Source organism: Mobula hypostoma, chromosome 11 (genome assembly GCF_963921235.1).
Source record: "Mobula hypostoma chromosome 11, sMobHyp1.1, whole genome shotgun sequence".
Lineage (NCBI taxonomy): Eukaryota > Metazoa > Chordata > Chondrichthyes > Myliobatiformes > Myliobatidae > Mobula > Mobula hypostoma.
Genome location: NC_086107.1, coordinates 75,862,046 through 75,875,563, shown reverse-complemented (window position 1 = coordinate 75,875,563; position 13,518 = coordinate 75,862,046). Strand labels below are relative to the sequence as shown.

General features: G+C 48.8%; 1 protein-coding gene across 1 annotated transcript in view; it reads right to left on the bottom strand.

Annotated features, from left to right (window-relative positions):
- The window catches only part of agbl2 (AGBL carboxypeptidase 2), a 90,659-nt gene that overhangs the window by 37,558 nt on the left and 39,583 nt on the right, over positions 1 to 13,518 (bottom strand). The window contains exons 7-10 of the mRNA XM_063061479.1: positions 10,684 to 10,843; positions 10,034 to 10,160; positions 6,886 to 6,986; positions 6,444 to 6,574 (exon numbers count right to left, since the gene is read on the bottom strand). Of these exons, the coding sequence (XP_062917549.1) occupies positions 6,444 to 6,574; positions 6,886 to 6,986; positions 10,034 to 10,160; positions 10,684 to 10,843 (519 nt within the window). The remainder of the gene's footprint in view (positions 1 to 6,443; positions 6,575 to 6,885; positions 6,987 to 10,033; positions 10,161 to 10,683; positions 10,844 to 13,518) is intronic.

Below are 13,518 nucleotides of genomic sequence, written 5' to 3'. Positions count from 1 at the left end.
TGTGACTATTCACTGGAGTTCACTGGGGAGAGTGTGGGCAGGCTGTGACTGTATTCACTGGGGAGAGGGTGGGTAGGCTGTGACTGTATTCACTGGAGTTCAGTGGGGAGAGGGTGTGCAGACTGTGACTGTATTCACCGGAGTTCAGTGGGGAGAGGGTGGGCAGTCTGTGACTGTATTCACTGGGGAGAGGGTGGGCAGTCTGTGACTGTAATCACTGGGGAGACGGTGGGCAGTCTGTGACTATTCACTGGAGTTCACTGGGGAGAGTGTGGGCAGGCTGTGACTGTATTCACTGGGGAGAGTGTGTGCAGACTGTGACTGTATTCACTGGAGTTCAGTGGGGAGAGGGTGGGCAGTCTGTGACTGTATTCACTGGGGAGAGGGTGGGCAGGCTGTGACTGTATTCACTGGGGAGAGGGTGTGCAGACTGTGACTGTATTCACTGGAGTTCAGTGGGGAGAGGGTGGGCAGTCTGTGACTGTATTCACTGGGGAGTGGGTGGGCAGGCTGTGACTGTATTCACTGGGGAGAGGGTGGGCAGGCTGTGACTGTATTCACTGGGGAGAGTGTGGGCAGGCTGTGACTGTATTCACTGGGGAGTGGGTGGGCAGGCTGTGACTGTATTCACTGGGGAGAGGGTGGGCAGGCTGTGACTGTATTCACTGGGGAGAGGGTGTGCAGACTGTGACTGTATTCACTGGAGTTCACTGGGGAGAGGGTGGGCAGACTGTGACTGTATTCACTGGAGTTCAGTGGGGAGAGGGTGGGCAGTCTGTGACTGTATTCACTGGGGAGAGGGTGGGCAGGCTGTGACTGTATTCACTGGGGAGAGGGTGGGCAGTCTGTGACTATTCACTGGAATTCACTGGGGAGAGGGTGTGCAGACTGTGACTGTATTCACTGGAGTTCAGTGGGGAGAGGGTGGGCAGACTGTGACTGTATTCACTGGGGAGAGGATGGGCAGACTGTGACTGTATTCACTGGGGAGAGGGTGGGCAGTCTGTGACTGTATTCACTGGGGAGAGGGTGGGCAGGCTGTGACTGTATTCACTGGAGTTCAGTGGGGAGAGGGTGGGCAGTCTGTGACTGTATTCACTGGGGAGACGGTGGGCAGTCTGTGACTATTCACTGGAATTCACTGGGGAGAGGGTGTGCAGACTGTGACTGTATTCACTGGAGTTCAGTGGGGAGAGGGTGGGCAGACTGTGACTGTATTCACTGGAGTTCAGTGGGGAGAGGGTGGGCAGTCTGTGACTGTATTCACTGGGGAGAGGGTGGGCAGGCTGTGACTGTACTCACTGGAGTTCACTGGGGAAAGGGTAGGCAGACTGTGACTGCATTCACCTGAGTTCACTGGGGAGAGGATGGGCAGTCTGTGACTGTAATCACTGGGGAGAGGGTGGGCAGGCTGTGACTGTAATCACTGGGGAGAGGGTGGGCAGGCTGTGACTGTACTCACTGGAGTTCACTGGGGAAAGGGTAGGCAGACTGTGACTGCATTCACCTGAGTTCACTGGGGAGAGGATGGGCAGACTGTGACTGTATTCACTGGGGAGAGGGTGGGCAGTCTGTGACTGTAATCACTGGGGAGAGGGTGGGCAGGCTGTGACTGTATTCACTGGAGTTCAGTGGGGAGAGGGTGGGCAGTCTGTGACTGTATTCACCTGGGAGACGGTGGGCAGTCTGTGACTATTCACTGGAGTTCACTGGGGAGAGTGTGGGCAGGCTGTGACTGTATTCACTGGGGAGAGGGTGTGCAGACTGTGACTGTATTCACTGGAGTTCAGTGGGGAGAGGGTGGGCAGTCTGTGACTGTATTCACTGGGGAGTGGGTGGGCAGGCTGTGACTGTATTCACTGGGGAGAGGGTGGGCAGGCTGTGACTGTATTCACTGGGGAGAGGGTGGGCAGTCTGTGACTATTCACTGGAGTTCACTGGGGAGAGTGTGGGCAGGCTGTGACTGTATTCACTGGGGAGAGGGTGTGCAGACTGTGACTGTATTCACTGGAGTTCACTGGGGAGAGGGTGGGCAGACTGTGACTGCATTCACTGGAGTTCAGTGGGGAGAGGGTGGGCAGTCTGTGACTGTATTCACTGGGGAGAGGGTGGGCAGGCAGTGACTATTCACTGGAGTTCACTGGGGAGAGTGTGGGCAGGCTGTGACTGTATTCACTGGGGAGAGGGTGTGCAGACTGTGACTGTATTCACTGGAGTTCACTGGGGAGAGGGTGGGCAGACTGTGACTGCATTCACTGGAGTTCAGTGGGGAGAGGGTGGGCAGTCTGTGACTGTATTCACTGGGGAGAGGGTGGGCAGGCTGTGACTGTATTCACTGGGGAGAGGGTGGGCAGTCTGTGACTATTCACTGGAATTCACTGGGGAGAGGGTGTGCAGACTGTGACTGTATTCACTGGAGTTCAGTGGGGAGAGGGTGGGCAGACTGTGACTGTATTCACTGGAGTTCAGTGGGGAGAGGGTGGGCAGTCTGTGACTGTATTCACTGGGGAGAGGGTGGGCAGGCTGTGACTGTATTCACTGGGGAGAGGGTGGGCAGGCTGTGACTGTATTCACTGGGGAGAGGGTGGCAGTCTGTGACTATTCACTGGAGTTCACTGGGGAGAGGGTGGGCAGACTGTGACTGTATTCACGGGAGTTTACTGGGGAGCGGGTGGGCAGACTTTGACTGTATTCACTGGAGTTCACTGGGGAGAGGGTGGGCAGACTGTGACTGTATTCACTGGAGTTCACTGGGGAGAGGGTGGGCAGACTTTGACTGTATTCACGGGAGTTCAGTGGGGAGAGGGTGTGCAGACTGTGACTGTATTCACTGGAGTTCAGTGGGGAGAGGGTGGGCAGACTGTGACTGTATTCACTGGAGTTCAGTGGGGAGAGGGTGGGCAGACTGTGACTGTATTCATGGGAGTTCACTGGGGAGAGGGTGGGCAGACTGTGACTGTATTCACTGGAGTTCACTGGGGAGAGGGTGGGCAGACTGTGACTGTATTCACTGGAGTTCACTGGGGAGAGGGTGGGCAGACTGTGACTGTATTCACAGGAGTTCAGTGGGGAGAGGGTGTGCAGACTGTGACTGTATTCACGGGAGTTCAGTGGGGAGAGGGTGTGCAGACTTTGACAGTATTCACGGGAGTTCAGTGGGGAGAGGGTGTGCAGACTGTGACAGTATTCACGGGAGTTCAGTGGGGAGAGGGTGTGCAGACTGACAGTATTCACGGGAGTTCAGTGGAGAGAGGGTGTGCAGACTGTGACTGTATTCACGGGAGTTCAGTGGGGAGAGGGTGGGCAGACTGTGACTGTATTCATGGGAGTTCACTGGGGAGAGGGTGGGCAGACTGTGACTGTATTCACTGGAGTTCACTGGGGAGAGGGTGGGCAGACTTTGACTGTATTCACGGGAGTTCAGTGGGGAGAGGGTGGGCAGACTGTGACTGTATTCACTGGAGTTCAGTGGGGAGAGGGTGGGCAGACTGTGACTGTATTCACTGGAGTTCAGTGGGGAGAAGGTGATCTTACGGAGATGCATAAAATCGGGGGACATAGATACAGCAAGTACATTGTCTTTTTCTGAGGGTGGGGTAATCAAGAACTAAAGGATATAGATTTAAGGTAATATGGGGAGATGTAATAGGAGTTTACCAATTTTAAACTCACGTGCAGAGGTGCAATGAAAATCTTACTTGCAGCACATAGTATCAGATCGGCAGCATATACAAGAAAAACATCAATTAAATATCGGCTACACACAACTTTAAAAGAAAGAGTACAATTAGAACAGAAGTTCATTTTTATGCACAGTTATCAAAATGATCATGGTGTTGTTAAACCGCAGTGACTAGGACCATGCTGGGCAGTTCACCAACTGAGAGTTTGAAGGGAAGTATGTAGTTGTACTTGAACACAGTGGTGTGGTAATTCAGGTTTCTGTTCCTTGTGCTCAGTAGTAGCCGTGAGAGGATGGCAAGCCATAGATAGTGGAGATTTTGATGACTGATATTGCCCTGAGGATTCTACTGACGGTGGGGAGGAATGTATTGGGCAGAGTCATCAACGCTCTGTCACTTCGTACATCACAGTGCCTGAAGAGTCCTCTATGTTGATGCCTTCTGGATTGATTAGTTAACATCAGATATAGTCATCGTCATAGTCATAGTCATACTTTATCAATTCTGGGTGAAATTGGTTTTCTTTACAGTTGCTCCATAAATAATAAATAGTAATAGAACCATAAATAGTTAAATAGTAATATGTAAATTATGCCAGTAAATTATGAAATAAGTCCAGGACCAGCCTATTGGCTCAGGATGTCTGACCCTCCAGGGGAGGAGTTGTAAAGTTTGATGGCCACAGGCAGGAATGACTTCCTATGATGCTCAGTGCTGCATCTCGGTGGAATGAGTCTCTGGCTGAATGTACTCCTGTGCCCACCCAGTATATTATGTAGTGGATGGGATATATTGTCCAAGATGGCATGCAACTTAGACAGCATCCTCTTTTCAGACACCACCGTGAGAGAGTCCAGTTCCATCCCCACAACATCACTGGCCTTATGAATGAGTTTGTTGATTCTGTTGGTGTCTGCTACCCTCAGCCTGCTGCCCCAGCACACAACAGCAAACATGATAGCACTGACCACCACAGACTCGTAGAACATCCTCAGCATCGTCCGGCAGATGTTAAAGGACCTCAGTCTCCTCAGGAAATAGAGATGACTCTGACCCTTCTTGTAGACTGCCTCAGTGTTCTTTGACCAGTCCAGTTTATTGTCAATTCATATCCCCAGGTATTTGTAATCGTCCACCATGTCCACACTGACCCCCTGGATGGAAACAGGGGTCACCGGTACCTTAGCCCTCCTCAGGTCTACCACCAGCTCCTTAGTCTTTTTCACATTAAGCTGCAGATAATTCTGCTCAAACCATGTGACAAAGTTTCCTACTGTAGCCCTGTACTCAGCCTCATCTCCCTTGCTGATGCATCCAACTATGGCAGAGTCATCCGAAAACTTCTGAAGATGACAAGACTCTGTGATATGAAGAGCAGCTTCCAGTAAATAGAAGTTGATATAACCAGTCAATGTCAATAAAAGGAACAGACTGATTTAATTCACAGCCTGGAGCTAATGCAAAGTTCACTTGGTAACGTTACATTGGGGACTTGGAAAAAGGCATGTTATACAACTGATATGTTTGATTTTGAGACACAGCAATACATTTGGATAATATTTTTAAAGTACTTCTAAGGTACAGTCTGACTGAGCCTGTCACAGACTTAAGCTGTTGGGACTGTATCTGTCTGCTCTTCCCAATAGGGCCCTGTGGAGTGTTGTAGAACAGAGGGATCAGGAAGTACAAGAACATGATTCGCTGAAGGGATGGTCATAGGCAGACAGTGATGACAAAGGCTAACTGTACTTTGGGTATTGAGTAGGAAAGTTCGCATGTTTGTTGCAGTTGTACAAGATATTCATGAGGCTGCATTTTGAATATTGTGTTCTGTTTTTGTCAACCTGATATAGGAAAGGTGCTATTGAGCTGGAAAGAGTGCAAAGGAGATGTGCCAAGACTCGTGGGACTGAGTTACAGAGAGAGGTTAGACAGGTTAGGACTTTATTCAAGGGAGCATAGGAGAATGAGAGTTGATCTTATACAGGTGTGTAAAATCATGAGGGACATAGATATCGTGAATATTTTTTTTCCCAAGGTTGGGGAATCAATGTTCAAAGTAAATTTATTATCAATATGCATAGACATCACCATATACTACCCTGAGATTCATTTTGTTGCGGGCATTCGCAGTAAACACAAAGAAACACAACAGAGTCAATGAAAAGCTGTGCACAGCAAAGACTGACAAACAACCAATGTGCTAAACACACTGTACAAATATGAAAAACAAAATAAAAAATAATAGTGAATATTGAGAACATGAGTTGTCGAGTTCTTGAAGGGGATCCACAGAGGTCTTAATAGGCTGGATGTGTAGAAACAGTTCCTTTTGTGGGAGAATGTAGAACTGTATTTATTGTTTAATAGATGGGTCATCCATTTCACATAGAGTTGGAGCAGTTTTCTTTAAAATCTGAGAGTGCAGTGCAAAGGGTAGTGGAAGGAGGGTCTTCAGTGATGTTAAAGCAAATATAGGTAGATTCTTGGCAAAGAAGGGAGTGAAAAGTTAGACGGGAATGTGGAGTAGAAGTTACATCCTTCATCTCATCGAATGGTGGAACAGGCTCGAGGGCTGAGTACTCTTCACTAATACTTAATCCATGCTTACTGAATTAGATTGTGTGTGTGCATGAGTGAGATGCAGTCTGTTTATCAGCCTATAACTACTCTGCTACCATACTACCCAGCACTTGTCATTCATTTCCCTTTCTCACATCTAGCACTCCAGCACCCTCTTCATCCGATCTGTGCTCACACCTCGATTCCAAGTCTGATATGGAGAGATCACTGAGTGCTACATCCAGGTTATACTCGTGCCCCATCCTCTCCAGCCGCTGCCGCACCTCCTTCTGCAGAGTTGCATGAACCTCTGCCAGGCACTGCTCGAACTGTAGGGTGTGAGAGAAACAAGAAATCAGGCTTTGTAAGCACGAAGTCTATACACAGTGGGTACACATCACATGGACCTCAGTTTACAGTTATCATGAACACACTGCATGTGTTTACATCATCGCATGTCAGCCACCCTCACACTGGCTATGACCAACACACTCTTTTGTGTGTGGGGTGCTTAAGACATGTTATGTGGAGCCATACGTCTAAGTGTAGTGCTGAGAGGACCCGTGAGCCTTGGTAAAGACTGCTCTTCACTGGAAATAAAAGCAGTTCGATACCCTATGGTTTCTCAGCTTTGACTAACCTTTGAGTGGTCTGGATCACAAAAGTCCAGAAGAGTGTCACAGAAGTGGTATCCCAGTGACTTCAGGTCTTCTGTGCTGAAGTGGGTGGCCCTGCGGTTGCCTGTAAGATGGTAACATTTACAGCTTTCAGTAAAACAGTACATCAGGCTCTGTGCCTAATAATACACCTCAGCTCCAACCTACTCAAAGACCCTCTTTGCCTCTGCAAGTGGTACTAATCCCTTCTCAGAGCTGTGCTTCTTTCATTCCTCCAGCAGACAGGTGTCCCTAAGTTTGCTATAAACTGGCTCTCCAAGACAGAGACACAAGTGCAGTTTGCTTGATGCTATTACAGCTCGGGGCATTCCGCACTACAGACTTCTATTCCATAAGGAGTTTGTACCTTCTCCCCATGATTCACATAGGTTTCCTCTGGGTGCTCCGGTTTCCTCCCACAGTCCAAAGACGTACCGGTTGGTAAGTTATTTGTCATTGTAAATTGTCCTGTCATTAGGCTGGGGATTAAATAGGTGGGTTGCTGGGCAGTGTGGGACTGCTTTGCATTGTATCTCTAATTAAATATGAAGAGATACTGCACATCTTGAGCAACACACAGAAATGCTGAGGAACTTCATCAGAGACAGTCCCAATAAAGGGTATTGGCCAAAATGTCGACTGTTTATTTCCCTCCATTGAGACTGAGTTCCTCCAGAATTCCATGTACTTTGCTCACTCCAAAAGACTGGATTCTGTGGGATCCAAGGCAAATTGAATCCAAAGTCGACTTGGTAATGGGAAACCAAGGGCAATGTTGGGAGATGGTGGAATACCCAGATCAGTGCTGTTTACCATGCTTGTTAACGTAGGAGGCTTTATTTCTGAATTTGCAGATGATACAAAGACTGGTGTTGTAGATAGCGAAGTGGAAAGTTTTAGGCACGGAATGATATTGGGCAGATCAATGACAAGTGGAACTTAATCCTGATCAGTGGGAGGCGGTGCCCATTGGGAGGTCAAATGGAGGTAGGACCTACACCATGAATGAGTGGGCTCTAGAAACAGAGAGACTTTGGTCAACACAGACAAAGTGCTGGGGGAGCTCAGCAAGTCAGCAGAGGGACTTTGGTACCAAGTTCAAAGATCCCTGAAGATGCCATGATTTTTCTAGTTCTGAAGAGAGACTGGGAAGGCTGATTTCCCTGGAGAAGAGGAGGCTGCGGGGTAACCCGATTCAGGTGTGCAAAGTTACTGAGGGGTAGAGAAAGCACGGATCATGAACAAACTTTCCCCTTTGGTGGATGTATCTATCACCAGAGGGCAGAGATTTAAGGTGAGTAACAGATTTTGAGGGGATACTAGCCAACATTTTTTGTCACCCAAAAGGTAGTTGGATTTTGAACCATACTGCCTGAGTATCTAGGTGAGCAATTAAATCAGCAGAGCATAGATAATTGAATGGGTATTTGATAGTCAGCAATGGACAAAGTAGTCCTGAGCCTATTCTTCTGCTACATGACTCTGACTCCATGTCCACTCCCATCGAAAAAGTTGCAGCAGTCAACACCAAGCAGTAGTGACCCTGTCAGTTCCATGAGTGTGGCAGAGACGGGGCAGCCCATGGGACTGAGGAGCTGCAAAGCAGATTCATGTGATAGTAAAACACCCTGTCCTGCATCACCTTCAGCTGGACCTGCACCCTTCTGCTGAAGATCAAAACATTATGGACCTACCAAAGGGTCTCTGTCTCCATGGGAGCTGCCTGGCCTACTGAGTATTCTCAGCACAGTCTGCTTCTGTTCCTGTTCCCTGGTGTTACCCGCGGCTCGCCAGTGGTTAGCTGACCTACATTACCAACCTAGGTCAAGGCAATGTGCCGACAGTTAGATGGGCACCAGGTCTCCTCAGTGCACACTCCAACTGCCAGACATCACCAACACGGTACTCACAGGCTGAATACAGCTTCAGGCACTCATGTGTACATGCACACACACTCCCTCTCTCACACATGTGCATGCATCAACACACACAGACACTGATTCACACATAGAAACCCATAAACACATAGGCTCAGGCACACTCTGTATCTGTCTAATCCCAAAATGTCAAGTATTCATTTTTCTCTGTATATGTTTCAAATTTCCAGCATCTGTAGTCTCGTGACTCCTCTCTTGCACTCGCACACAAACCCCAAAACACACACACACACTCGCTCTCTCTCTCTCACACACACAAACTCAAACAAATTCACTTTCTCTCTCTTTCTCACACACCCTAAAATTCAAACAAACTCACTTTCTCTCTCTTTCTCACACACCCTAAAATTCAAACAAACTCACTTTCTCTCTCTCCCTGACACACACACACCCAAAAACTCAAACTCACTTTCTCTCTCTCACACACACAGACACCCAAAAACTCAGACAAATTCACTTTTCTCTCTCTCTCTCTCTCTTCCTCCCCACCCCCTCTCCCCCCTCCCCACTCCCCTCTCCCCCTCCCCACTCCCCTCTCTCCCCCCCTCTCCCCTCTCCCCTCTCCCCTCTCCCCTCTCCCTCCCCCTGCAGATGCTGGAACTCTAAAGTAACCCTCACAAAATGCTGAAGGAGCTCAGCAGGTCAGGCAGTATCAATGGAGAGAAATAAAGAGTCAATGTTTTGGGCTGAGACCCTTCATCACGTCTGGAAATGAAGGGGCCAGAAACTAAAATAAACAGGTGAGGGGAGGGGGAGGAGTCAAGATGGCAGGTGATAGGTGAGACCAGGTGAGGGAAAGGAGGGAGGATGTGAGAAGCTGAGAGGTGATTGGTGGAAGAGGTCAAGGGCTGAAGAAGGAGGAATCTGATAGGGTAGGACAGTGGACTGTGAAATAAAGGGAAAGAGAGAGGGAACCAGATGGAGGTGATGAGCAGGGGTTGAGAAGAGAAGAGGTGTAATTTCATCCCCAAAGGTGCAGAGTTACCCTGCAGTCTCTGTAACGTCACAGAGACAGCAGCAGGAATAAAACTGGAGTGTTGATGCCAAAGTTTGGAGTGGGGTAGGTGGGATGAATGTTTGCACCAGTTGTATTTGAAACAGGTTACCCCACGGGCTGTACGCAGCATGCACAGGAAAAGGCAGGAGCCTTGCGTCTGACCATCGGGAGTGCAGGGTGGAGAAAGCTCTCACTCACCCAGTGTAGATCCGGCGAAGGTTGTTTCCATGGTGTAACTGTGAGTGATCCCCATCTTCCACATCACGACCCGGCCTGTGCCCGCCTTACTCTTTTGGACCTTGAACTTGCAGCTCTGGTAAGAGAACTGTCACCAGCAGGAGCCGTGAACAGCCTGGGCATTCACCGACACGTCACGTCACCCTCCCTCGTTACACAGCTGGCCTTTACTCTCCACCTGACAGACTTCATGAAGAAGTCACCACAGCAGCCGGGCAAGTTTCAGTCTGCTTACAGATGGACCCCAGTGAAGGGTCAGGATCGTGGGTGGAGTAGTTATTGATTAGCGAGCCTGGTGGCAGGGGCCATGGGACACAAGAGCTCCTACACTATGTCACACGGCTGGAGCTCGATGTATTGATCCACAGTCAGCTAACCACAAGGTGGTCCCCACTGCAAACATTCGGCAGCACCCTCCACCCCTCTCTCCATCTGCCCACTTCCTCTGCCCCACCTGTTCATCCCTCCCTCACCCCTCACCCCTCCTCATCCTACCCCATTCCCTCTTTTCCCAACCTTTCTACTGCATTTGCCCCTCCATAGCCCAGTTCCCCCCCCCCACCGTGTCCCCCTCCTCCACCCTTCCTCCGGCCCCTCCCCTTCTGACATGCCTTGTCAGCTGCGTTCTTGCTCATCATCAGAGGAAAGACCCTTTCTCCGAGCGGCTGTGCACGTGGCTGGTTGTCACTGCAGCCGTACATGAAGGCGTTGTTCTTCCTGCTGTGTCCGTGGAAGTCACAGTAGATGATCACATCCCGCTCTTCCATCAACCTGTCGAGGCAGCCACAGACCTGTCACGTCACACTCAGACAAACAGACACAAACCAGACAGTTTCCCCCTCCTGTCTTCTCCTATCATTTTCCCTCCCCCTCCTGTCTTCTCGTATCATTTTGCATCTCCCCCTCCCCCTCCAGCTTTCAAATCCCTTATTCACTCTTCCTTCAGTTAGTCCTGACGAAGGGTCTCGGCCTGAAACGTCGACTGCGCCTCTTCCTATAGATGCTGCTTGGCCTGCTGCGTTCACCAGCAACTTTGATGTGTGTTGCACAAACCAGACAGATTCAGATACAAGATACACAGACCCAGACACAGACCAGACAGATTCAGATACAAGAGACACAGACCCAGATACAAACCAGAGAGACTCAGATACAAGATACACAGACCCAGACACAGACCCAGATACAAACCAGACAGACTCAGATACAAGAGACACAGACCCAGATACAAACCAGACAGACTCAGATACAAGAGACACAGACCCAGATACAAACCAGACAGACTCAGATACAAGATACACAGACCAGACAGACTCAGATACAAGAGACACAGACCCAGATACAAACCAGACAGACTCAGATACAAGAGACACAGACCCAGATACAAACCAGAGAGACTCAGATACAAGATACACAGACCCAGACACAGTCCCAGATACAAACCAGACAGACTCAGATACAAGAGACACAGACCCAGACACGGATCAGACAGACTCAGATACAAGATACACAGACCCAGATACAAATCAGACAGACTCAGATACAAGAGACACAGACCCAGATACGAACCAGACAGACTCAGATACAAGATACACAGACCCAGATACAGACCAGACAGACTCAGATACAAGAGACACAGACCCAGACACAGACCAGACAGACTCAGATACAAGAGACACAGACACAGACCAGACAGACTCAGATACAAGAGACACAGACCCAGACACAGACCAGACAGACTCAGATACAAGATACACAGACCCAGATACAAACCAGAGAGACTCAGATACAAGAGACACAGACCCAGATACAAACCAGAGAGACTCAGATACAAGATACACAGACCAGACAGACTCAGATACAAGAGACACAGACCCAGATACAAACCAGACAGACTCAGATACAAGAGACACAGACCCAGATACAAACAAGACAGACTCAGATACAAGAGACACAGACCCAGATACAAACCAGACAGAATCAGATACAAGATACACAGACCCAGACACAGACCAGACAGATTCAGATACAAGAGACACAGACCCAGATACAAACCAGAGAGACTCAGATACAAGATACACAGACCCAGACACAGACCCAGATACAAACCAGACAGACTCAGATACAAGAGACACAGACCCAGATACAAACCAGACAGACTCAGATACAAGAGACACAGACCCAGATACAAACCAGAGAGACTCAGATACAAGATACACAGACCCAGACACAGTCCCAGATACAAACCAGACAGACTCAGATACAAGAGACACAGACCCAGACACGGATCAGACAGACTCAGATACAAGATACACAGACCCAGATACAAATCAGACAGACTCAGATACAAGAGACACAGACCCAGACACAGACCAGACAGACTCAGATACAAGAGACACAGACACAGACCAGACAGACTTAGATACAAGAGACACAGACCCAGACACAGACCAGACAGACTCAGATACAAGATACACAGACCCAGATACAAACCAGAGAGACTCAGATACAAGAGACACAGACCCAGATACAAACCAGACAGACTCAGATACAAGATACACAGACCAGACAGACTCAGATACAAGAGACACAGACCCAGATACAAACCAGACAGACTCAGATACAAGAGACACAGACCCAGACACAGACCCAGATACAAACAAGACAGACTCAGATACAAGAGACACAGACCCAGATACAAACCAGACAGAATCAGATACAAGATACACAGACCCAGACACAGACCAGACAGATTCAGATACAAGAGACACAGACCCAGATACAAACCAGAGAGACTCAGATACAAGATACACAGACCCAGATACAAACCAGACAGACTCAGATACAAGAGACACAGACCCAGATACAAACCAGACAGACTCAGATACAAGAGACACAGACCCAGATACAAACCAGACAGACTCAGATACAAGAGACACAGACCCAGATACAAACCAGAGAGACTCAGATACAAGATACACAGACCCAGACACAGTCCCAGATACAAACCAGACAGACTCAGATACAAGAGACACAGACCCAGACACGGATCAGACAGACTCAGATACAAGATACACAGACCCAGATACAAATCAGACAGACTCAGATACAAGAGACACAGACCCAGACTCAGACCAGACAGACTCAGATTCAAGATACACAGACCCAGATACAAACCAGAGAGACTCAGATACAAGAGACACAGACCCAGATACAAACCAGAGAGACTCAGATACAAGATACACAGACCAGACAGACTCAGATACAAGAGACACAGACCCAGATACAAACCAGACAGACTCAGATACAAGAGACACAGACCCAGACACAGACCCAGATACAAACAAGACAGACTCAGATACAAGAGACACAGACCCAGACACGGATCAGACAGACTCAGATACAAGATACACAGACCCAGATACAAATCAGACAGACTCAGATAC